This window comes from Oculina patagonica, chromosome 4, assembly GCF_052425735.1.
Source record: "Oculina patagonica isolate OP01 chromosome 4, crgOcupat, whole genome shotgun sequence".
In the NCBI taxonomy this organism is placed as follows: Eukaryota; Metazoa; Cnidaria; class Anthozoa; order Scleractinia; family Oculinidae; genus Oculina; species Oculina patagonica.
The window spans coordinates 12588968-12612769 of record NC_135761.1 but is presented as its reverse complement, the minus strand read 5'-3'; the positions used below and the strand labels follow the sequence as shown (position 1 = coordinate 12612769).

The 23802-nt window shown below is 38.0% G+C and overlaps 1 protein-coding gene, 1 long non-coding RNA gene and 2 other non-coding genes across 6 annotated transcripts in view; 2 read left to right on the top strand and 2 right to left on the bottom strand.

Annotated features, from left to right (window-relative positions):
• Nucleotides 1-880: 880 nt before the first annotated feature.
• Nucleotides 881-6718, bottom strand: LOC144649549 (uncharacterized). Its single transcript, XR_013569913.1, has 4 exons — nucleotides 6661-6718; nucleotides 5223-5327; nucleotides 4332-4414; nucleotides 881-1023 (listed from the first exon to the last, which is right to left on the bottom strand). It is a non-coding gene; the product is annotated as an uncharacterized LOC144649549 (long non-coding RNA).
• Nucleotides 6719-9349: 2631 nt separating this feature from the next.
• The window catches only part of LOC144651506 (diacylglycerol O-acyltransferase 1-like), a 31416-nt gene continuing 16963 nt past the window's right edge, over nucleotides 9350-23802 (top strand). The window contains exons 1-6 of one of the 3 annotated variants that reach the window (XM_078511462.1): nucleotides 9350-9460; nucleotides 9577-9661; nucleotides 21165-21205; nucleotides 21362-21447; nucleotides 22033-22085; nucleotides 23349-23451. In XM_078511462.1, coding sequence (XP_078367588.1) covers nucleotides 9357-9460; nucleotides 9577-9661; nucleotides 21165-21205; nucleotides 21362-21447; nucleotides 22033-22085; nucleotides 23349-23451 — 472 coding nt within the window. In that variant the 5' untranslated portion in view covers nucleotides 9350-9356. Of the gene's footprint in view, nucleotides 9461-9576; nucleotides 9662-17896; nucleotides 18041-18146; nucleotides 18235-19625; nucleotides 19786-19891; nucleotides 19980-21164; nucleotides 21206-21361; nucleotides 21448-22032; nucleotides 22086-23348; nucleotides 23452-23802 lie in introns of those variants that run through there. The other 2 variants (XM_078511464.1, XM_078511463.1) reach the window with 2 other exon arrangements.
• Trnak-uuu (transfer RNA lysine (anticodon UUU)) lies at nucleotides 15524-15596 on the bottom strand. The gene has a single exon. It is a non-coding gene; the product is annotated as a tRNA-Lys (tRNA).
• Trnam-cau (transfer RNA methionine (anticodon CAU)) lies at nucleotides 17107-17192 on the top strand. Its single transcript is given in 2 exon segments — nucleotides 17107-17143; nucleotides 17157-17192. It is a non-coding gene; the product is annotated as a tRNA-Met (tRNA).

The following is a 23802-nucleotide window of genomic DNA, read 5'->3' as shown; positions in this document are numbered from 1 at the left end:
GTCCAGTTATTGTTAGTTGGGCAAGCTCCCGTAAGCGGCCATCTATACCCTACACCTCTAGTGGCCGCTTACGAGAACCATTCTCGTAAGTGGCCAGCTCCAGTTACGGACACTTTTTTCGCGTCCCGAGAGTGTCCGCTTACGAGAGCTTCGACTGTATCAGTATCTTACAAACGGAAAAGTTTAAAGGCCTGAAACTTTGTATGAAAGGAACTTCTGTTTATATTAAAAATATGTAAATAAAACAGCTCTGTAATCACAAGGGTTTGGGATTTTGCTATGGCTTTCGGGTGCGAAAACTTTTCGGGACCTTCGAGAAACGGGCCCCTGGCCGGGCTTTAACGTTCCTTTACTGGTCGTTGATTATCGACATATATAGCGACAAATCTACGCCTAAACCAAAATGTTTTAATGAAAAACTAGTTTAGAATAAGCCGAACTGGTTTGTCATTCCCACCTCGAAACTATCGGTATAAAATCATTTGTGAACGTTTGACGGTTAAGTCAGCCAATAGGCGTGAAATACAAATAGATTTAGTTCATTATGTAGTTTTGACTCAAATATAGTTGAGTTCATAATCTTTCTTTCGAAATTTATTTCGGAGTTGTTCAAACAGTCCCTCTGAAATTTTTGAGCCCGGGTTCAGTCCAATTACAAATTCACTTAAACGTTACAAGTTACAAATCACCCTGCTAGCAAAGCCTTTCTCGATAACCTGAACAGCTACAGAAAAAAAAAGAAATTTTAACTGTACCCGTCCGCTAGAGTCTTCAGCTGAAACCCTGGATCAGTGGTTCGCTGCATCAACAACATCACTGAAGTAAAATTGTTTTTGAAACACATTTATTTTGATTCTCAAGGATTACATCATGAGCACACGCGTTAAATATGGAATGCCGGACAACGCTGTAAGGTGGTTATAAATCCTTTTCGCAGCCTTAGACCTCTTAAGTCTTCATCGTCTGTTGCAATTGAAGGCCATTTCTCATTTATCAATCGTGAGGTAACAATCTCCATGCCAGCTGCAAGCAAACAAGCCAAAACCGTGAGAACAGAATCAATCTACATCAAGATAAAATTATGAATTATGATGTTGTTTTACGCGAGCGCACCAACTGAGATAGCAAGGAGAAAAAGGGCTTGGATAGGCCACACACTAAGAAAACCAGGCACTGACACCACCAAGCAGGCCTTAATAGTGGAATCCGCAGGGTATAAAAAAGGTGAGAAGACCTGCTTAGACCTGGAGAAGATCAACTGAGGAGCAGTTAAAGAAAGCTAACATCAGCTGGAACGCAACAGAGAAGGCGGCAGCAAATAAAGTTCGGTGGCGAAGCATTGTTGACGCCCTCTATTGTTCCACCAGGAGCCTGAAGGAATAACTCCAGTTACGCGAGAGCACTGATGCATCTATGCGCCTACAGGCTTTCCGCCGTCGTGTGGTAAAATCTGCTAATCTAAAGGATTGGTCTTGCCTGAGGATTGGGAAGAGGATAAGAGGGTAGTGCACATGCTGAAACATAAAATCGGTTGTCGTTTATTTTATTTTTATTTTTGCTCCATCTCTGACGAAACCTTAAAGGATCCTAGTCAGCCTCCGCCATTTTGTCTGCCATCTAAATTCGGAAATTTCGCATGTTGAATAGAAATCCTCGTCCATCCTTGTGCGTTTGCTTTTCTGAGGTCTTAAACTGACACAAGTTCTTTTTAAAATTATCGGTGCTTATTTTTGACTAGTTATTCTATCATTATTTTGTTTGTTTAGAGTGAAATTTATCAGTTAAACTTAAATGATCCTATTCAGCCCCTCCATTTTCGATGCCATCAAAATTATGAAAACTGTATGGCGAAGCGAAATCTTATTGCACCAGAAGTCTGTTTAATTACTTTCAGCAGTTTCATGGTGATTTCTTTCCTTTAGACATGCTCCGCGAAAAATATATTACCGAAATTCTCGTAACGCAAAAAAAAGCCGTGGCTTACTAAGGTCCTTTAAACTTTGGTGATTTTTCGAATCAAAATTAATAAAGTTAATAAAAGTCAGCCAAGTCAGCCAAGTGATCCACCAGAAGCAGTAGCAAACAGATTTATTACAATTAATGAGCTTTCCTGCATGATTAATACCTATATATGACCACTAATTCGTTTCCTCGAAGTACTGCAAAACCTACTTCGTAGAAATTTCTTAAAAAACAACACTATATTTGCCAAATGAAGTAATTGCCATTTGATATAAAGGTAAATCAAAGTCTCTTCGAGATACCGACTTTTTTTGCATGAAGTATGAGTCGAAGGTTTATCCTGTGCATTGTTCTTCGAACTTATCATTACGGTTGCTTTGTAGTTTAGTTTAACAATTTCCTATCTTCGCGGAGGAAATGCAGCCATATAATTTTGTCAAAAATGGCTCGTCCGCGCCGGGTATTTATACACATATTCCTCAACATTACACAAATAAACAGTGCAAATTTCACCGAGATCTGACAATTCTATACTTTAAAATTGCAAGGACCTTTCGAGGCAGTCGATTACGGCAGCGAAATTAGCAAATGAAACAGCAAAATATGCGTTCGACGCTTTGTTTTTGTGACGCCATATTTGAATTGTTATAGGTAGACCGCTGTTCAATGTGTTCAAGGCCGTATCGTTACGATTGCTCCACGAAAGAGCACGAAAAAAAACGGATATTTCCGACTACTGTCGGAGAAAACATTGCGTAAACAAATCGATACACTCGCTGCGTTTTTTCTGACTCGTCCCCAGTCGTCTTCTGCACGCGGCGCGGCATCTCTCCCTCCGCTGTATATTTGCCGCGTGCTGTATGGACGACTGGGGACGAGTCGGCGTTTTTTCGCTCCCCGCCCCCACCCTCTTGCTTCTTCTGTTTTGTGCTGGCGTCCAGGTCTCTCGCCGCTCTCACCGAGCGCTCATCGATCGAAAAACACGAAAAATAGAGGGCTGTGGACAGTCTATGCGAGGGTCGGATATCAAGACAGCTTCTTCGTGGGCTTAAGAAGGATTAAACAAAAGCCATATACAGTGATGCTATCGAATTAATTTGAAGATGAAATACGAAGGAATTTTGCTGTCTTTGACTGGAATTCCACTCGAACTGCGTAGATACGATCGCATGTTGTAAAGCCGATTCATGCAAATTGCTGTCAACGCGAGGTCACGTCCCTAACGACCTAGGCTGATGACGAAATAGAATGGGCGCTTGTAGCGACCAAATTTGGCCTAAAAAGAAGCCTTAAAAGAAGCCCCCATCTCTTGCATTTGTTTTAACTTCAATAATATCTTTGAAAAGAGCAAGTTTTTTGGTATGGTTTATTTTTGACGTTTGTAATTTTTAAACGATGTAAGTGCTAGTGGCTATTTATTCGTGTTTTAGTAACGCAATCCATTGTTTGTGCGACGCTTTTTATAGATCGCCTTTCAGACACACGTGCGTTGAGATAAGAAAGCTGACATGTCACTTTTAACATTGTTATATAACGTTTGTAAATGTGAAAGTCACGTTTTTTCCACGAGATCGCGTGATCACCCACAGCGGAAAGTAATCCCTTGAGAAATTAAAATATTCCCTTGAGAAATTAAAAAAGTCCCTTGAGAGTAGACAAGAATGTTCCAAATTTTGCCCCACATAACTGCTATTCTCCTATTTTCGCTTGTAAACAAGCAAAAAAGTCGCAAAAACCATACTCTATACATCAAGCGACACATCCTCTTCGATCAAACGAAGTTCAGCCCAGTTTACGACAAGATCAATTGACAAACAAGACCTACTGACTGATCACGACTGACTAACTTACTTACTTGCTTGAATTGCATTTTGCTTACTTAGGCTCGTCAACATTGACCCGGGTAAATTTGAAAACGCATCTTTTTTTACCCAGATAGGCCAACCATCCACACTGAAACGGCGTTTTTGGTCACCGAAGACGATACTTTTTAAAAAGGCTCTCCAAGGTGGATAAATTTGAAAACGCTGGCTACTGTGGTGTAGTGTGGACGGCGAAAACGGGCGAAACCGGGACCTTTTTTAAACGCTGGCGTCAAATAGTCATGTATTCTCTGTCAAATCAAGAGGTTTAATAAGCTTAACAATAGCTTTGTGTATGCGTTGTAACTCTGCGTGCGATAAAGCGTATCGTTTTCAAATTTACCCGGTTTTATGTGGACGGAAAACATTTTACGCGGCGTTTTCAAATTTACCCGGGTCAATGTGGACGGGGTCTTTGTAGTTGAACGGAGAAAGCCATAACATAACGGAAAAATATGTGGTATTTAATTAATCTACCAGTAAATGGCGTCACTGACTGAACCTCACCATTTATAATCAGCATCACATTCTGGATTGCAGGAATTATCATCAGGGTCCCGACGTTCAAAGCTGCTACGTTGCCCTTCAAACTTAAAAACAAAATAAATTGATAAAAAATAACAGAGGGTATTTTGTTAAAACTTGTCTCTGTTCATACCACATTTTGACGTCATCTGTGATCTATAACTGAACAGACGCACGGCAAAATGGAATCTATTTGTTAAGTATATGTCACGTGGGATGATGACGTCACATCACGTGACAATTACATCATAATGTCAAAACAGCCGCCATCTTGGATCCGCCATCTTGGATTTCGAAATTTTTCCATAACGTCAGAAAACCGCCCAAAATTACTGGAAAATACTCAAAACCAATAAAAATGTGCTTAAAACCCGTAAAAAGGGTGAAAATAATTGCTTTAAAGTTATTTTTAATTAAGAGAAACACGAAAATTACAGATTTGGAAAAACATGCCGTAAATGCCGTTGCCATGGTGACGTCAAGTTCCTGACACAACAACCTACCCCATCAAATTATTTCCAACTAAATTTTAGATAAAATCGCAAAGTTTGGCAGCGTTTGGTTGAATATTGAAAAAGTTATAAGCGTTCAAAGTCAGCGAGGGCACTTTCCGCCCCCCCCCCCCCCGGTCTGGATAGGGTTAAGCGATATCTACTCTACACATTTACTTTTCATTCAGTGTTATTTTTGCGGAGGAAAGTGTACTATCAAGCAGAAATACACATTTAAAAGTCGTGCGCATGCAAGGCCATACAACTATCCAATTCAAACTGAAAAAAGCTGAAATTAACGTTAATTTTCTAACATTTTCAGTTGAAAAGTTTAGAGTGCTATAACTTCAGTGAAATTCAGTATTTTAAAATGTGTTGGTACCTGGACGTCGTTCTGTTTAATTTTATGAAGTCCTCCGAACCTTCTCCTTGTGGCCATGGCCATGGTAACCAGCATCAAAAGAACAAAAGCTGTATACACCTTCATCTAGCACGTAAAACACCAAAGCAGAAATAAAAATCATTTCATAGATGGAATTAAAATATGTTCTGCTTGCGTCGCCGGGCTTATTGGCTAAGTGGAGGCAGCGTGGCCGAGTGGTTAGAGCGCCGGACTTGAAATCTGAAGGTCCCGGGTTCAAGTCATGTTCTGACCACTATCTGGATTTGTTCTCGGTCGTCCTTAGCTCAAATCCTCGGTCATGCTTGTAAATAGCCAACTGGTCTGCATCCTGCCAGTTGGGATTTTTAATCATGTTACGTTTATTTAATATATTAAAAAAAAATTTCAGTATTTGTTTCATATACACGGCCCCACAAGCTTCTAGCTTTAAACACAAACCGTGTATAAATGAAATTGCTTTACCTTTACCTTTTTTTAAGTTACCTGGGCATTCCGAGCCATAAGGAATATAGGGAGAGCTCGACAAATTCGCACTCTTCTCCATTTTCCCCCTCCTCCCCAAGGAACTCCGACCTTTTTTCCTGCCCCCTGGTCTACTCCTGCACGAGTAACTGTCAATAGCACTTATGTGATACAAATTATTCTTAAGATTGTATTTTTTAAAACCAGTAATCCATAACTCGAGTTCTCTTTTATGAATATTTAAATAATTCAGGGTTAAGTATGGTAAGAAATCACTCTTGTTTTATTAAAGTCAACAATTTGTGCCAGTCAAGATGTGAGATTTGGTCAAGTTTTCGTTAGAAGACTGCTATGTTAAGCCTGGTTTACACTAGCGACACAAGCACAAGCGCAAGAATATCAGCTCTTATTTCACCGTGAAAACGACTTCGACTCGAGCAAAAGCACAAGCGCATTGCAGTTTTATGCTTGTGCTTGTGCTTGCGGCAAGCACAAGAACAAGGATCAAAATTTGTCCTTTTTGCGTGATTGCGCTTATGCTTGCGCTTGTGCTTGCGTCGCGAGTGAAAACCAGGCTTTAGTTAATGTAAAATCAAAATCGCTGAGGACAACGCCAATATCATTTTGTTACGTGCGTTTAAATAATTAAGGTAAATTTTTCGGTACTTCTTTTCTCTTTTTAAGGTTAATTTTCAATTTGAAGGTAAACCATCTGCTCTTTCAATACTCAGCCCGAAAATTTTGATTAATCACTTGATGCGGGTCATGTTGCGACGTCGACTTAGTATGTCTTCCCTCTTCCAAATGCAGCCTTACGATACAAATTTATTATTAATCACCCAGAATATTGCCCTAGTTAATTCTCCTGATCGTGAGATAAAAAGAAAACTCAGTTACAGCTGAGCCCCGTGTACTCCAAACCCCTCCAATAACAGAACTAGGACTTGCGAGTTACCTTAGCTTGACGATTCAATCTTCCAAAAGTTTGAAATCTTTGATCCGTACTGATTGAACTGGAACGAAGATCTAATGAACCAAGGGTTTATGCATTGGTTTATGCTATGAATTTGACAATGAAAAGACGGCAAGGAGGATCTATTAAGTGGTTTATTTCCATTGATTCACTGAAGCTTGAAGTTTGTTTGTCCGTTTGATGCTTTAACCACGAAACATATGTTAATATATGTTGATAAAACACAATATATTATACATTTGTACTACCTTAATTCTGTTTTTAAAATATTGTACATGTTTTTTAAGGATTTCCTGAACCTTTCAAGAGCAGCGTCGACAAAAAAAACGTTCGTGATAGAAAATGCAAATGTTGTAGTTAAAAGTTGGACTTAATGAGTTTCTTTTCAGTTTTGATAGGTATTTATAGCACTTAAGGTAAGATAATGATCGTTCTTCATGGGCGACGCGAAGTGAATATCGTACTCTTTGTGTGTTTTGACAGTCCTTCTGTTTGCCACATTTAATTGATACTTGAAAAAATAAATGATGTGTGTCTCCGTTTGGATTCTTTTACACTTTTGCTCTAGTTGCTAGGATTAAACTTTTGCTAACTTATTAGTGTTGTTCGCTCTAGGGTTTTATACCTAATTCAGAGATGACTACGATTATCTATGACAAACTCCGTATTACTGAGACATTAAAGCTTTTGTAGAAAGCTATGCACGGCTTATTATATTAAGCAACAATTAAGTGTGATATCAGTTATTATTATTATTGTTATTTTTTCAATCGTCGAGATCATCAAGAGCATCTGCTCGGGAAACGAGTACACCTCTGCACTTCATTCAACCATCCTTCACGCTGTCGACTTTGTCTTTTTTCTGTGTTCATCTTTAGTTGCATGACAGTACTTAGCCGAACTTCCCCCAAAAAAAAACCCCCAAAAAAACAAAAAAGAGGGCTTAGACAGTAATGTACTTGAAGCTTTTGAAGCTTAAGCTGTATGCCATAATTTTGACAGAGAACCTACTGGTCCGGCAAATTAATTCAATTACTGCCCGCTCTAAAGCCGTTGTCGATTATCGTCATCGAATCGTCAGTCACAAAATCATGATATTTACCAAATAAATCTTAAATAAACATAAAGTTCTGGAACTTTCCACGGGGTGCTTCAACTGGGGACTTATTACTCTTATCTACTGATTATCTTTAACCAAGTCCTTATGACGTCATATCAGAGATTCTAACGTTTCAATAACAACTCCCCAGCCAAAATACTCTCCAAAAAACCCTTAAAAACCCAAAAAAGAACTTTTAAGGTGGTTCAAAGTAGTTTCCTGCCATTTTCAGCACCTCAACTTTGACGGATCATTACTACGACTCTCTTTTAGTTGAAGCAACAGTTATGGTATCAAACAGATGGCCATCATTGGTGAATAAGTTGTGATTATTTTTTTGACATTTCAAGTTACTATAGCAACGAAATAACTTGTTACAAACACCCTTAATTTTAGTTTTAACTGCTAATAACTCAAAAATCATTTCAGTAACCCCTATTTTTATTGTTAAATTTTCATCAGCAAGACAAGTGCATCTTTTGGCAACGGTTTAAACAAAATCTGTACCTGGGGTTCAAAGCCACCTTAAATTTTCATAAATTTAAGATGGTCTTGACAGTACGTACATAAAAGACCGAGGGTGATATTCTCAGGTCCAGCAGGGTCCCAAGCAAGCTTGGTTAATAAGAGATTTATTTTCCGACATTTTAGCGATGAAGTAATGAAATCAACGCTTATACCATCAGGCGGTGGTGTCTGTTGCGATCGACTAATCAATAGCATTTCCCCCACCGCGGTCAAACGTCTCAGGCAGGTTTTCTTTCCTTTTTTTTTCTTTTTTCTTGTTCAAATTGAAGTGTTAGAATGAGCCAGGATATATCAAAATAGTTGCTGAGTATAGACATATTTCCATTTCGTCAGGTAAACCAGTGTTTTTACTTTTTAAATGTTTCGCATCCGAACCAAAGGTGCTTTGACAAATGGCGCCGACAAGTCCGCATTTCGCTTTTTTCAAACACGTAGAACTTTTTTAGTAAAGCTCCAAAAAACTTAGTAAACCCTTAGGATACCGGTTATGTATCGAACTTTGAACTGTGAAAATTAAAACCTTATCTTTGCAGTACTTTTCTTATTTTTTGCATATTTCTGTCGTTTGACCGCGGTGGACAATAGACTATATTTTTTTGATTCTTTATACTCTGATACCTGAGAGAATTTCAGCTATTTTATAGTAATTGATAAAACTACCCAGGCGCTATTAAAAAAACAAAAAAAAAAAAAAACACCCAACACCTTCTATAGCTGCTTCAATAATAAAAGTCAATTCCGAAACAAGCGGTTTTTTTTACTGAAACAGTTTCCTGGTTGTTGTGTCAACTGAGCGCGCAGCTTGCTGATTTCTGTTTGTCACCGTAAAGGTTAGGTTTCTAAGATATTATGGCCTTAGAGATCATTGAAAGTAACATGTAGATAATAAAAAGGAGCTAGTGGACCGCGTTTCAAACAACTAATGCAAGTCAGCGGCTAAATTTGTCCCCTCCCCTACAAAGTTTTAACTGCATTTGATGTCACGCGCTGATTAATGACGTCACAATGCATAAGCGACAATTATCGAATCAAATCGGTTGTCAGTGTAGCGATGCTGTGCAGACGTAGGAAATGCAAAATGAATTTTCCTCCTCTTACTGTAGCGGCATCCCCGCCCAAACGGGTTAAAAAGAGTTCCGAAAATAATTATACCAGGCAAGTTTGCATTTTGGTCGTCGAAACATAAGCTTGTAAAAACCGTTGTCTTGTTAATTTGTCTATGACTGACGTGGTTTCGCGTAAATCGATATTTTTTTTCTCTTTAATTCCAGGGTTCACGATTATTCTGAGTCGTTAATCACCTCCAGCACCTTTGACAACTTCAAAGGTTTCTTGAACTTGGGTTTTGTACTGTTGGTAAGTCACAAGAGAAGCTAGATAGAAAAAAATCCCTATGACATAAGGCATATATCAAGGTATAACTTAGAGCTATTTTTGATAGAGTTTCGAAAAAAATGCCCAGAAGCGAAGTACGGTAATCACTCTGGCCAATCACAAACAACACTGCAAATACAGTGAACCAATCAAAACTCGAAGCAAATACATGTAGTCTAGAAGAAGCACGGGTAAACGTGTTCGAGTGAGTCACGATTGGTTTAATTTTGGTTTTATCTCTGATTGGTCGCGAATGTTTTGAGCTAATCATTCACTGCGTAGTAATGCGAAACCAAAGCAAACGCAAATTAATTTCGACACTTTTAAGTGAAAATGGCTCTATCTACATTTAAAGTAGCTTTATCACGATATTTTAAGTCACTTTTCATTTGTCCGATATTTTCAAGATTCGCCGTCCATGGAAATACGCGCTTAGCTTAGGTTCCGTGCATATTACAAGGAAAATTTCCAGAGATGCCAAGAAAATTATAATAAAAATTAAATCGTAATTTATAAGTGAGGTGTATACAAAAAGGGACCATTTTGTTGGTACGTTTATGAGAGAATGCTGCTACCGCAAATATTATATTTTCTGATTTTTGTAATTACATCGGCAAATTTAACTTATCGTGGACATTATCATAGGTTTTTTATTCTTTCGGAGTTTAGAATACATGAAAGGAAGGGCGAAAATCCTCTGGCCGGCGGGCCATTTTTAACAAAAATGTGTCAAATAATAAAAAAACAAACGTGAAAAAGCCCACGGTGTGGGAGATTGAAAAAGACGTTTCGGTTAATCCTTAAAATCTTATTACTGTCTTTTTTTTTGTTTAAAAACACATCTCCACAAGTTATATTAAAAAATAAGTGTTGTACGGACTCATTAACACATAGTTTCCTAGCTCAAAAAACTTGCTTCTCAGTTCACAATTAATTTGTGCTGGCTTATGGGGCGTGGGTCGTAAACTTTAAAGTCCAAGTCGGGGAGGGGCTTACAAGAGAAAGTTGGCTCAATATTAGAGAACGATTTTACAATAATTAATGTCACAGTAGAGATGAAAAAAATGTTGTTACAAACACTCACATCTGTTTAACGGGTCGACAACTGACTCCTACTGAAGTTAATAATAATAATAATAAAGTTGTTCAAAACTTTAAAAGCTACCGTACGACCACAATTGCGCCTACGTACGCGTTTTACATAATTAACTCAGTACAGAAAACGCGTATGATACTCAGTGCTGAATAAACACACTCGCAAGACAAACCGATAAGTAAAAACCGATAATTTATTTTGTCCTATTTAAAATTCCTTTGCACCTGCCAAGAAAACCCCTCTCCGAAGAAACATCAAGTAATTGGATGTCATGTGACCTCGAACTAGCCAACGAGAGTACGCTGTTGGGAAAAAATTCCAGCTATTTATAACAATGCAAATTACAAACGAGTGAACCAAACAAGCAAACAATGTCAGAAAGTTGTCGGATTAGACCCCAGAGTTAAATCCTGGTTTGCAAGTGTTAATAAATGAAGATTCCAAAAAACACAACTCGTTTAGTTTGATTTCGTTGACTGAATCCGCAAGGATTTTTTTAACACTGTCGACTGGTTGCGACAATCATCGTGAAGTTTACCCCAGGTAAGTTAAGTAATGATAAATACCTACTTATAACTCCCCGCAATTGTGAAGACGTTGGAACATGGAAAAATAGGGACCCGTTTCATGTTCATCTCAGAACGACGTCGTAGCTGATAAGGTCTAGACTAGGAGCGCTCTCTATCCTCCCCGCCAGGCTACTTAAAACAATGTAGACACACTTTCTCTCGCGGGAATAGAAGAGAAGAGAGAGAAGTAACTGACTACATGCGTTTAGTGGAAAAAAAGTCAGATATGTCCAGGATTGAACGCAAATGAGATGCACGCTACTCATAACTGGCATCACAAAGTGTCCTCATTAAAAAAAGTTCACCAAAACACACCAAAATCTGTCAAATATGAAGTAATATGGTAATTTGAAGTACTCATTGAAGTATTCAGTATTGCATTTAATCCTGGACATAAGTGGGCTTTCGATTCAAAAAGTTGCTCGAAATTTCTAAAAAAAGGTGCTTGAAAGTTGCTCCACAAATCCATAAGAATTTCTACAGTTTCCCCCAAAAATATAAGTATTGCTTTTATCAAGAAAATTTCTCCAAATATATGCTTATTTCCCTTTAAAGGTTAGCTTTCTAAGCAATTTCATGTGAATTTCGCTGCAACAGAAGTATCAAAAAACATTTAAAGGCAAAAATTTGTTGAATTACAAGGATTTCTTTCACTGAGAGAAATCGTGAAGATATGGAAGACGTCATGTTTGCTGACTTATGACTGAATGAGTCGAAAGTACAAACGTCTTCGGATGTTTCTCGAAAATGTTTGGGCAAACTTCGTTAATCTTCGAAAACGTTCGTATGGCCTTCAAACAACACTGGGACAATCTACGGGAAATTGCTCAAAATGTAACAAGTTGCTCGAAAGGAAAAAAGTTGCTCGAAATCAGAAGCCATAATCGATTATGGCTCCTTAGCCAAAAAGTTGCCGAGCAACTTCTGGAAAGCCCTATTGGTAAGGAAGGCATAAGATAAGCCAGCTCACTGATGGATAACGAATACATTCGTTTCGGTCCTCTCGTAAATCTCTCGGATCTCTTTCGGTCCTATTGTAAATCTTGTAGATCTCATTCGATCACACGGTTTTTCGACAGTCACAGGGAGAACACCTGTCGACATTAATAAAGAAAGAACAGGCTCATCAGTATGTAACCACATGTGTAACCGGACGTTCTTTGCGATCACCACTTGCATCATTCGTAAATGGCAACTTTTCGAAACAATTACAACACACCCATCTAGAGCTGACGAAATTTTCTATCATTTCAACCACCGCTAAGCGATCACTGACTTGACACATGTAAAATGCTGGTTATAAGCCGTAGGCTTATACAATATTGTAATAAGTGTTTGGGGTGGGCTCACCGTGTAACTGGGAGAGCGTGTATGTGAGGGGTAGGGGTGGCGATAAGCGGAATAAAAAAGCCGTTCATGAGAAGCTGACAATGTGCTAACAAGAAAGACTCCGATGAGGGATATGTTGCAACCTTTGATGTTAAGCTGGGGAGGGGTGACATTTTAAGGGAAGGGGGGGGGGGGTGACTATTAACTACCAATTTGTTGCTAAGAAAAGGTTTTTAACTGTTACATTTTGGAAACAAGATATCATACGGATAAGCTTTTTGCACAGGTTTGTTCCACTGAAGACAAGTTGACAAGTCACTTGAACAGAACAGAAATACTCAAACGGTGTATAGATTTGAAAATTAAAGTAAGCGCCATCAGATAAAGAACGTCCACATGCTTAATGCGACGTATCGTTTTTTATGAAATTCGCATTATTATAAAAGTTATGGCGTAGTAAACACTCGTATTTCCAGACTTGCTTTTTAAGTGTAAATGGTAATCGCATATGTCAGATTATAAAGAAGGCTATGTTATTCCTCCGAGTATTAGGAATATTTAAGTTATCACAATGAAACTTAGATGATATATAGTATGTCCATGTTGATAAGTCACGTGGGTTGATGACGTCACATCACGTAAAAATGACTTCTTGATGTCAAAACAGCCGCCATCTTGGATTTTTAAATTTTTCCAAAACGTCAGAAAACCGCCCAAAGTTACTGAAAAGTACTCAAAATTGATCCGGCCCTATCCTCCACCCGGGGGCAAGAAACTTAGCACTCAAAATCAATAAACTGTGCAAAAATACTAAAAATGTGAAAATAATTGCATTAAAGTTAATTTTCATTAATAAGAACACAAAAAAGTACAAATTTGGGGAAGTTACATGTCTGTCAAAATGTCGTTGCCATGGTAACGTCAAGTTATCGACACAACAACCTATTTTACCAAATTATTCCCAGTTAGATAATTTGGCAAAGATTTGCAGCGTTTGGTTGAATCTTGAAAAAGTTACAAGCTCGGAAAGGAAAAGTTTCGGCTAGTGCCTCCTCAACTTGGATGTGAAGTGTCGGGAAAATTTTGTCTTCGGGAAATGTGACCGTCATTTGAGTGCTACAATTTGTGCTGCACGCATTACACGCGCGCGTAGCTAATCGGTCGATCGACGAAAAATTTTACAAAATGTAAGGTCTTGAAAGTTTGTTTGGAAATAGTTTTTGACTTCCTAAAATCTTTAGCTTTATATTCCCTCGCAGTTTCGCGCTATTTTCTACCCGCATTTTCGCGTTTCCCTCGCCCCACTAACTGCCCCTGGGTCTCCGAGGATGCTTTTCCAATTACTCCGGCCCATCCCCTCGGGCAAAAAAGGAACTTCCCCTTCTGGAGGATGATATCATAGGTAAAGAAGCGTATGCAGAAGGGCGTAAGGGTCATTCATGTCGTTATTCTCGACCGTGGGGTGTCGGACGCGGATATCATCGAAATAGAGAAGTTATAAATAGATAGGATGCGACTTATCTCGGATCTCACAAGGACTTGTAAATACCGACTCTACGAATTTGGCCGATAAAGCGTTTTTTTAATTTAAAGGATTCAAAGTTAAACTCGAGACTGACCCTACACGTTATAACTTTTTGCTGAACCCCTTCCCTCAAGTTCAGTACACCCTTTTTTTTATAAGAATCTAGTTTATAAGAATATCGAGGCTGAAATTTGCGATTTTTTAAGAATATCTTAAGAATAAACCCGAGGCTGCGATTTTGAAAAGAATATAATTTTGAGTTGAAAATTTGTATATACAATACAATTAAATATATTTTTAGTTTACACAAAATCAGGTGTTTTCATTTCTTTCATTGTGTCATTGTATCTTTGCGAGGAATGCTTTGTTTAAAGCCAAACGGCCAAGTGTTATCTGACGCGACATCTTGATCTTGGTGGCTGCAACGAAAAGCGATGGAACACGTGCACAATGTAACACGATACAGATCTGGACACCAAACACTTGTAATTGATTACCCAATACTTGCTAAAACGGAGATGTCAAACGGTATTTTCTAAGAATGTTCCTAAGAATATTTTCAGCCTAAAATCGGCAGAAAAATAAGAATATTCAGCCTGGGTCGGAAAAACTGTATTCTTATTAAAAAAAAGAGTGTAGCCTAGCCTTATTCTCAGTTTTTTTGTTTCACGTTTAGCACCGGTTTGGCTACATAAAATGTCAAGGGTTGTCATTGGACGACTGCTCAAAATACAACCACAAGATGCAAAATATTCTCCAAAATTGCTATGAAAAGAGCGTTAGAACAAACTGATCACACCAAGCCGGAGTCATATACACTGACAAAAATCACGAAGAAAACGGATGAAAGTCAGCGACTTTCAATTTCTAATCACACGGTCTCTAAGTTTCAGGGGAGATAGATAACACGTGTTAAAAAACAAAACTGATATGAGAACGCAACACGAGTAAAACTAAAACTTGGACAGGGACACGCCTAAGCGGTAGTTAGGACTTAGAGGTTAACACCCTTAGTACCAGAGACCAAACTTGTACACCTTAGGGACGGACCATTATTTTTTTTGGAGGGGGGGGGGATGAAAAATATTGGAAACAATTGTTTGCACGGCCTAGAAAGACAAAAAAATTGTTTGCAAACACGATATGTATAACAAAAAATAGTTAGAATTTCGAAATAAATTGTTTGCAGAGGTGCATAAACTAAAAAAAAAAGTTTGCAGAGGAAAATTTTTCATCCCCCCCCCCCCCCTACAAGAAAATAATGGTCCGTCCCTTAGCACACTTTACGTTGTAATGGTTTCTAGGTCGTAGAAAAAAATAGTAGTCGCCCGATATGGGATTTGAACCCATGGCCCTCAGATTAAAAGTCTGATGCTCTACCGACTGAGCTAACCGGGCGGCTCATACACAATAGTTAGTTCTTGCCAATGTTTGAACTGTTTGGTGATAGAGAGCGTATAATAATGTTAGCGCACATTTCATAACACCAAAAGTCCATGCTGCATGTATAACTCAGTGCTCACTGCTTGCCAATTTTTAAATATGTGTGGCGATGAAAGCACGTATAATAATATTAACGCACATTTCATAACACCAAAAGTCCATACTGGTTTGTGACTTCTGATCGTACTGAAACTTACAGTCAGTCACACTGGCGGGCCCTTCTGGTCCACTGTTACAGTGTACGGTGTTGGTGTCTGATACACTCTTTTTTTTTATAAAAGAACGTCCTGATCTATTTTTTTGGCCGAGGCTGACGTTCTTCATTTTTTCAAAGATTTGAGCCTGAAATTAAAAAAAAAAATTTTTATAGAAAAGTGGCATTGCACTAAATTTATTCCTTGCAGATATCTACATGTTCACGTCACCAATAAGTGACGACAATATTGGTTACAAGTCAGGATATGACTAACGATTTATTCATTTAGTACATATATATCAGGGGGGGGGGGGAAGTAATTTGCACTTTTCTTTAAATACATAGCAGTGCCTGGAAACGGTGCGAGTCTATGTCAATCAAGCTGTTGCTAAGAAAGACGTCGATTTAAATATCAATGACTACGTGCGTGTGAAATGCGAATAGTCGAATAGTGGCATTTTCAGCTAGATTTCTCACCTGATGTCTCACGTCATGTCTCGGCGTGGAATAACAAGCGACAAATTTGTCACGGTTGAAATTTTACAACCAAAAATTGGGAAATCATTTCAGAACCATGGGAGTTATTGAATTAGTATAATTCACAAGCCTCACTTTTGCCAGACTGGTCACCGTTATCACGGTTTGTTGTTTTGTTGATGTCCGGAAGAGCAATCAAAGAGCAATCAAAATGCAAATAGCTATTGTCCTTTGTGCACGGTCGAGACCAAATCATGTGAACTAAAAAATGAACTTTGTCAAGCTATTCACTACGCCCTCAGCAGCCATTCGATAGCTACTGCACAGTCTAGGTTGCCCGGCACCGCTATAATTACTTTTCGAGTCGTGTAACAAAGGAAGTCTCCCCCCCCCCCCCTGATATATATTTGTCTCTCGCAAAAACAGGAAAAAATAAAATTCGTTCTTAACCAAATTTAAGCCTTGGGCACGTTCTTACGATGATCTTAAAATATGGCCTTTTTACAGCTTCGACGTTCTAATACAAAAGAGGTTAATTCTTATGAAAAAGAGTGTATATCAGATATAGGAATGAATTTCTAAGCCAAATTTCACGCGAAAACCGGCGTAAAAAAGAAAAAAAGAACAACGACGTCGCAATGCAAGGGCACGTGTGTTCACAAGGGTCACTTTGCATTCCGCTAAATGATTTTGGGAGACTGGGGATGTGATAAGAAATTCATAAATCTGTCAAAGCCAATTGCGCCATTTTCTTCTCTCTTGATGGCTAAGTTTTATTACTTACCGATAGATGCCTCGTTAGCGCAGTAGGCAGCGCGTCAGTCTCATAATCTGAATCAGAAATCTGAAGGTCGTGAGTTCGATCCTCACACAGGGCATATTTTTGATAATTTGCCTGGCTGCTGGATAATTCTCTTTTTTATTCAAATTTATTGTGATTTCCAATTAAAACTATTCGTTTATTTATAAAAGTCTACATGCTCTTTTTGTTATCGATATTTTAGTTCAGTAAACGCCTGCCCTCAGCAGACCTCAGTAAGTTAAATTGCGCATTTGCTATTTTTTTCCTCTCACTGTTAAATCCCATATGAATCAGTGAGAGCAATCAAGTTTTAAAATGGGCCAATCAAAGAAATCATTCAGTTCGATGATTTTATAACACTGGTGCTTGTTCAAAGAGATGGAAATTGTCTTTTTTTGGATCAAAGCTATTTCTATTTGAGGCATTAACAAAAGAGACAGATCAAAACAACTCTGCTTGTTCAAACTTGATATAGTTTTTGATTGCTTCAATATTCTTTATGATTGGTCTCTGGGGGCCTGAGACTGAATCTAGGCCTGCAGGCGCATGGTATCAGTTTGTTGCCGTCGAGCGTTGAAAGGATTTCGGTCCACGACTGATCATGATGAAATACAGATTATTTAAACCGTGAGAGGATAACGCAAGTGAAAAAAGTAAAAAACGACCGAGTTTCTCAATCATGCTACAGCCAACTTTCAGCGTTTTTTATTGCGAAAAAATTCATCCCCTCCCCTGTAAAGTTTCATTGTTTCTCACCTAGGCGCGCGAGCTTATTAACGACGTCACAATCGGAGGCAATCACCTAATCAAATGCGATGAATCGTGTTTATTGTGCAGACGGAATGCAATCAGATAAATGGTGACATTTCCGCCATTGGTACCGACACCCCCGCCCAAACGGGTGGGAAAAACGTCCGACTCAAAGTAAGTTTGCGTTTTTGTCCAGAAACAATCTTTTTTTCTGTTCGTTTTGAGTCAGTTCGTAGCAGACTTGCGTTTCCCATACAGTTATTCTTTTCTCGAATTCCAGGGTGCACAGCCTTTCCGAATCATTGATCACTTGCGAGAGTGGTTTCGAGAAGTTTAAAGGTTTGATTAATCTGGCCTTGGTGCTTTTGGTAAGTTGCAGCCTTGCAGGAGAAAGTCAGTTAAAAAGATAAAAGAAATAAAAAAGTCCCAGCGGAATTGATACAGGGCATCCCTGTGGGTACATTTTAATTTGCTGGTGGACATTTTGTGCTTTCTACAAAACTTGCTGCGAACTTGTTTGCGTGACAATAATACCGCTATGTCGCAAATGCTTGCATCTGATTGGCTTCTCAGATTTTCGCGCCAAAAACGCGGCCGCTGTGTCAAGTCGTTTCAAGTCTGTTTTACACTTCGTGTGGTTTTACACTCGCGGATATCAGTCAAAAAGTCAAGTAAAAACACCTAAACAGTCTAAAACTGATAAAAATTGAGGGTTCATCGATAAATTCACGTTAAAAGGAACAAGGAAAAGCATTAAGGTAAGACGATTAGTAGTCTCGCCCAATAAAAAGCTCATTTTATAAGCACAAAACAGCAGACGAAACAAACTAAAAAAAGCAGCGTTGCAACGAATGCCTGGCACATTTTCTTTTGCCAAAATTTTCTGTAGTTCAGGATCAAAACTTACAGCTCAACTAGCTAGCTATACATTTAATTTTGTTTCGAAAAACTATCGGTGCTGCCTAGAAGTATTTTTTTATGCTAATTTTTGAACTAACTATAGTCGGAATTAGTCGACCATCCTTGTTTTTACAATGCCCAACTTCAGCAATTTTGTTCTGGCCATGTTGTTTCTTGAGTTCGGCCCTCTCTTTTAATAGAGTAATTTTTATTGTAAGCTTATACTACTTAAAAGCAGCATACTATAACCTTGCAGAAAGAGCACAAACAAATAACCTCTGAACAACTAGCTAAAGCCGAAAGCTTTTTTGTACAGGTATGAACTTTAATCGTGGGGCGGGCTGGTCCCCGCCCCTCGGATCGTGATACAATTGAAAGTTTTTAGCTTACATATTTATCATTCATAATAGTTTTTGAATGAGTAAGAACAGAGCACACGTAGTTGCCATAATTGTAATAGAAAACGTAATATAAATAAACAAATCAATAAATAAGAAAGAAAATAATTAAAAGTCGGATTAAAAGTCGTGCACTTACGTTACAGCAGCAGTGGAGCCGCAGTTTGTTTAACCAGCGGTTTCGCACATACGACATAAATGACCGCGCGGGGAGGGGGTAGTCGTGGCACAATAAATTGTAATTCGCTTATGCCATGTGCAGTTTTAAGAAGATTTTTATGTCGGTATTGTATCTGATAAATAGGTGGAAAAATAAAACACTCGAAATGTCCTGCCAAAAACCAGCAATTTATTATCTTTTAACTTTCGACTAACTAAATTCAAACCCTCCCGACCCTCGGAGTGTTTCAAATAATTTCGCTGTCACGTGCCGAGTTGTTGACATCACTGACCAATGGTCCAAAGGTGATCTGTTTTGAAAAGAATATTCTAAGGATCCGAAAGTAAACTTTTCTTTAGAATCATGAGTTCTGCCACGTTAAGACGGCGATCATCGTCCAAACGACTGGATAAGACTGCAGAAACGAAATCTAAAACAAAGACAGTCGATTATGGAGCACCGTAAGTTTGCGTGTTCGCATATTCAGATGGATCTTCGTTCCTTGGAAATAAAGCACACTGTCACGCGTACGAACACATTGAAAGCGTTTCTTCTCTCAAATTCCAGGGTTCACTCATTTCAAGAATCGCTTTTTACATCAACGAGTGGTTTTGACAATTACAGAGGGCTAGTGAACTTATGTCTTATTCTGCTGGTAAGAGAAACCGATTTTGAAATAGATAGCAGTATTCCCGCCGAAATTAGAATATCGATGCTTCCTCCTATTTTCGATATTAATTTTGCTACAGCAACCAGAAATACGTATCTGTTTTTTCAGGTAGAATAACGCTTTGAAGGTTGTTTTGGAGAACGATGTTTGAAAAATTTCGTGTACTTTATCACGTACCTGACCTAATTCAACATGATCAGTGTTTTATATGGTCTTATATGGGTAGCTATGGTTTCCTTTTGGCAACTCGGTTTTTATTTTTATAGCTGTTTTTCACAGTCCATGTACAATATACTTGTGAGATCTATCCCGTTTTTTTAAAGATACATTTTCTGTAATTTATAAATAGCCAAGATACATCATGCACTATGATTGGTCAGATCAAGGTGTTCTCATGGTTTTCATTAAGAATTGTAACTGTAGCAGGAGAATAGTGTAAAGTAACCGGAAAATGTTTTTTTAAGGTTCTGCATCTTAATAAAAAAATAGGTACAGGCCTTTAAAATGTAGCCAGAGAATATTATGTAGTAGCGGGAGAATTCTCCGATGCCTAATGAACATCCTGTGTTCTTGAGTGGATCTTTTTTGTTGTAGGGCAAATTACGATTTGTTTACTGTTTCGAAATTATGCAGAATGATGAATGTTCTAAATGGTCATGCTAAAAGTGGTCTCCAGGCAGTAGCGTTTAAAAAAATATATTTATTTATGATGTTCATTTTTTACTTCAGTTACTCTTTTACAGTCAGTCTTATCACATAACATTAGCTATAGATTTAAACAATGAACTCGGCATTGCTTTTTGCAATGGATCATCAACCAACAGTTGACTGATCCAGAGATGCCACCATAAAATAATTAAATGTGGGAGTTTGCCCCTGGGGACCAAAAATCCTAGGTACGGCCCTGATATCGTTACTGGGATGTCATGCTATGAAACACAACCTTTGTGTAACATGCTGCGCGCGCAACTATCAGTGAACAATCGCTCGACAGAGAAGTTGTCAGCTAACAGCTACTCTTATTTGCATTAATTTTTTTAAATTTTCCTGAAAATTATTCAAGGGATTATAAAATTATTGAATTAAAAAAAAAAACTGAAAGAGCTTAAGACTTTCATTTGTCAGTGGAACCTACTGTCAGTAGTAAAAATATGTTTATTTATATTGCAGATTTTGTCAAACTTCAGAGTGGCACTAGACAATGTGCTGAAGTAAGTTTAAATTTTGTAGTTTGAATGTGTTTTTTAATCCATACAGTTATGTACTCTAAATACTTGCCATATAAATAAATATTGTAGCTATGTATGGCTGGCCCAAGAATGCTGCTGGCATACTAAACCCAATTGTCTTTGTTATGTTCCATGTAGATATGGCCTTCTTATCGATCCGGTACAAGTAACGACAATATTTCTGGAAGATCCTTACCGCTGGCCATCAGCGTCACTTGTGATCTGTAAGTGCATGGTTTATGATAACTCTTATAAATTATTTGCAGTGATAATGGTGTTTAAGCGAGCGGTCTCTTTTTTTGATATACCAACAGATAGTCATTTAGTTATCAAGTATACAGTTTACCTAAGTTAATGATTAAGTGAAATTCTTTTTACTGTTGATTAATATAGTAAAAATCAGTGATAAGAAAATTGAACTATGTTTTAATGACTGACGATCATCAAAACACTGTTCAATTTTCTCATCGCTAATTTTTATTCTTAAAATGTTTCTCAAAACATTTTGATATTCAAGATTAATTAAGTCAGTTTTAAAAGAAAACTAAGGCTGATGTCAAAGTTTTGAGACATGAAAAAAGAGTAGCTAATATTCTGTACAATTGAGTATATATTGGAATAAAATTTCTGTTGTTAAAATCGTTCCATATCAGTACTGCGCAGATATTCATTGGTGCTTTTTCTAATTCTGCATGGTTGACTTCACTTGTAATTTGTGTATTATACCATGCATCCTCCACCCTGTTCTAGTTAACGTTGTAAAATGATTGTAAAGTGTAACATTTTGTAATTTTGTTGTTGCTTTTCAGTTTCAAATGTATTTATTCAAGTAAGCTTTTTCACCGAAAAATTGCTGGCCTCAGTAAGTACCATTACCATCACTTAAATGTTGATTTTAATGTTAAAATCTGTGTCACCAGACTGGGATATCTAAACACAGCACAATAACATGTACATGGTACCGGTGTCCAGAAAACATGATAAACTGATCAAGGTCGCAAATTATATTTTTTCTGAAAGGACACAAGCCTCACAAAGACATCTTTTTTGCCAGGAAAAACCTTTATTTTTAATTCACAATTTTTGCAACATAATGTAAAGTACATTCAAGAGGCCCTGTCAGGGGGGGGGGGGGGTGTCGTGTCACTTGTCTTAATTTAAAAATGTTCCATGTCGCTGTTTTATCGCTCTTCATGTCGCTGTCGGTAATTAAGTTGAAGGAAAATTGCTTGTCCTTGTCAGAATTTAAGGGTTTCCATAAGGGTTGTCGTTTGTTGCGATTTTATTAAATGTCCTGTCTTTAAAAGAATAGTTCATATTTTCTCCCAGCTGTTATCTATGCTGATTGTGGCATCACCCATAATAAGCATGCATAGTAGGATGAAAATTTATCAAATCAATCAAATTATGATTTTGCTCGAGGTAGATATGAATGTAAATTCACCTGCAGAATGGTTATTGAGAGTCATTTCTGATTTATGGCTGGACATAATTATGTCCAACTAAGTTTGGGATTTTGTCAGACATGGGCAAGTTTTGGTCAGCAATTGTTCTATGGCTGACTGTAAATTACAGTCCTGCTTAGTGTCTTCATATTGTTTAAGCAATATATGGTTGCGTACTCGGGTTTTTAGGGTAAAAATATGCATGTATCGGTACATGTATTGAGTATCGTTTTCATGTTACGGTACACTTTTTCCATTTCTTTTAAGGGCAAAATATCTGAGCACTTTAAAAGAATGGTTCATATTTTCTCCCTGTTATCCATGCTGATTGTGGCATCACCCATGATTAGTATAGCTAACAGGAAGAAAATGGATCAAATCAGTCAAATTATGATCTTGCTCAAGGTAGATTTAAATGTAAATGACCTGCAGAATGGTTTAATATTGATAGTCATTTTTTATTTAAAACTTTGCCGGACATGATGTCCATTGAACTACAAGTTTGGGAGTTTGGCACACATAGGCAAGTTTTGGTCAGCAATTGCCAGATGACTGACTCTTATTTGTAGTCCTGCTGAGTGTTTTCAAATTGTTTAAGTAATATAGTTACTGTTTTTTTAGGGGTATACATGTATTGAGCATGATGTACATGTACTTCTTTTTTTCATTCCTTTTTTTAGGGCAAAATATCTGAGCGTTTTGGACGTTGTGTCCATATTTTCTTTCTACTAACCATGCTAATAGTGGCATGCACTGTGGTATTAGTTTTTCAACCTCCACCATGTGAGTACAAAAGTTCTTCATACATGTACATATGACTTTGTACATGATTTAATTGTCTTGCAAATTATTTGTAAAGTTCTGTAATCTAAACTTATCTAGCTAAAACTCTCTTCAACAACCGCTCTTGTCTCGGGCAGTTGAAACCGCCGTGTGATACCCCAAAGGTCTTTATTTCTCAGTGGTTCTTACTTCAACTCCAGGGATGGCGGAGCAATTTTCCAAGTGGGGGGGGGGCTGACTAGTGACTTGAAGTGGGGGGAGGGGGGGGCTTAAAAGACTTTTCTCTTAGTAAGTCTTTATTTTTTTCGGAAATTCTAGGAGGGGCTAAAGCCCCCCCCCCAGCCCCCCCGG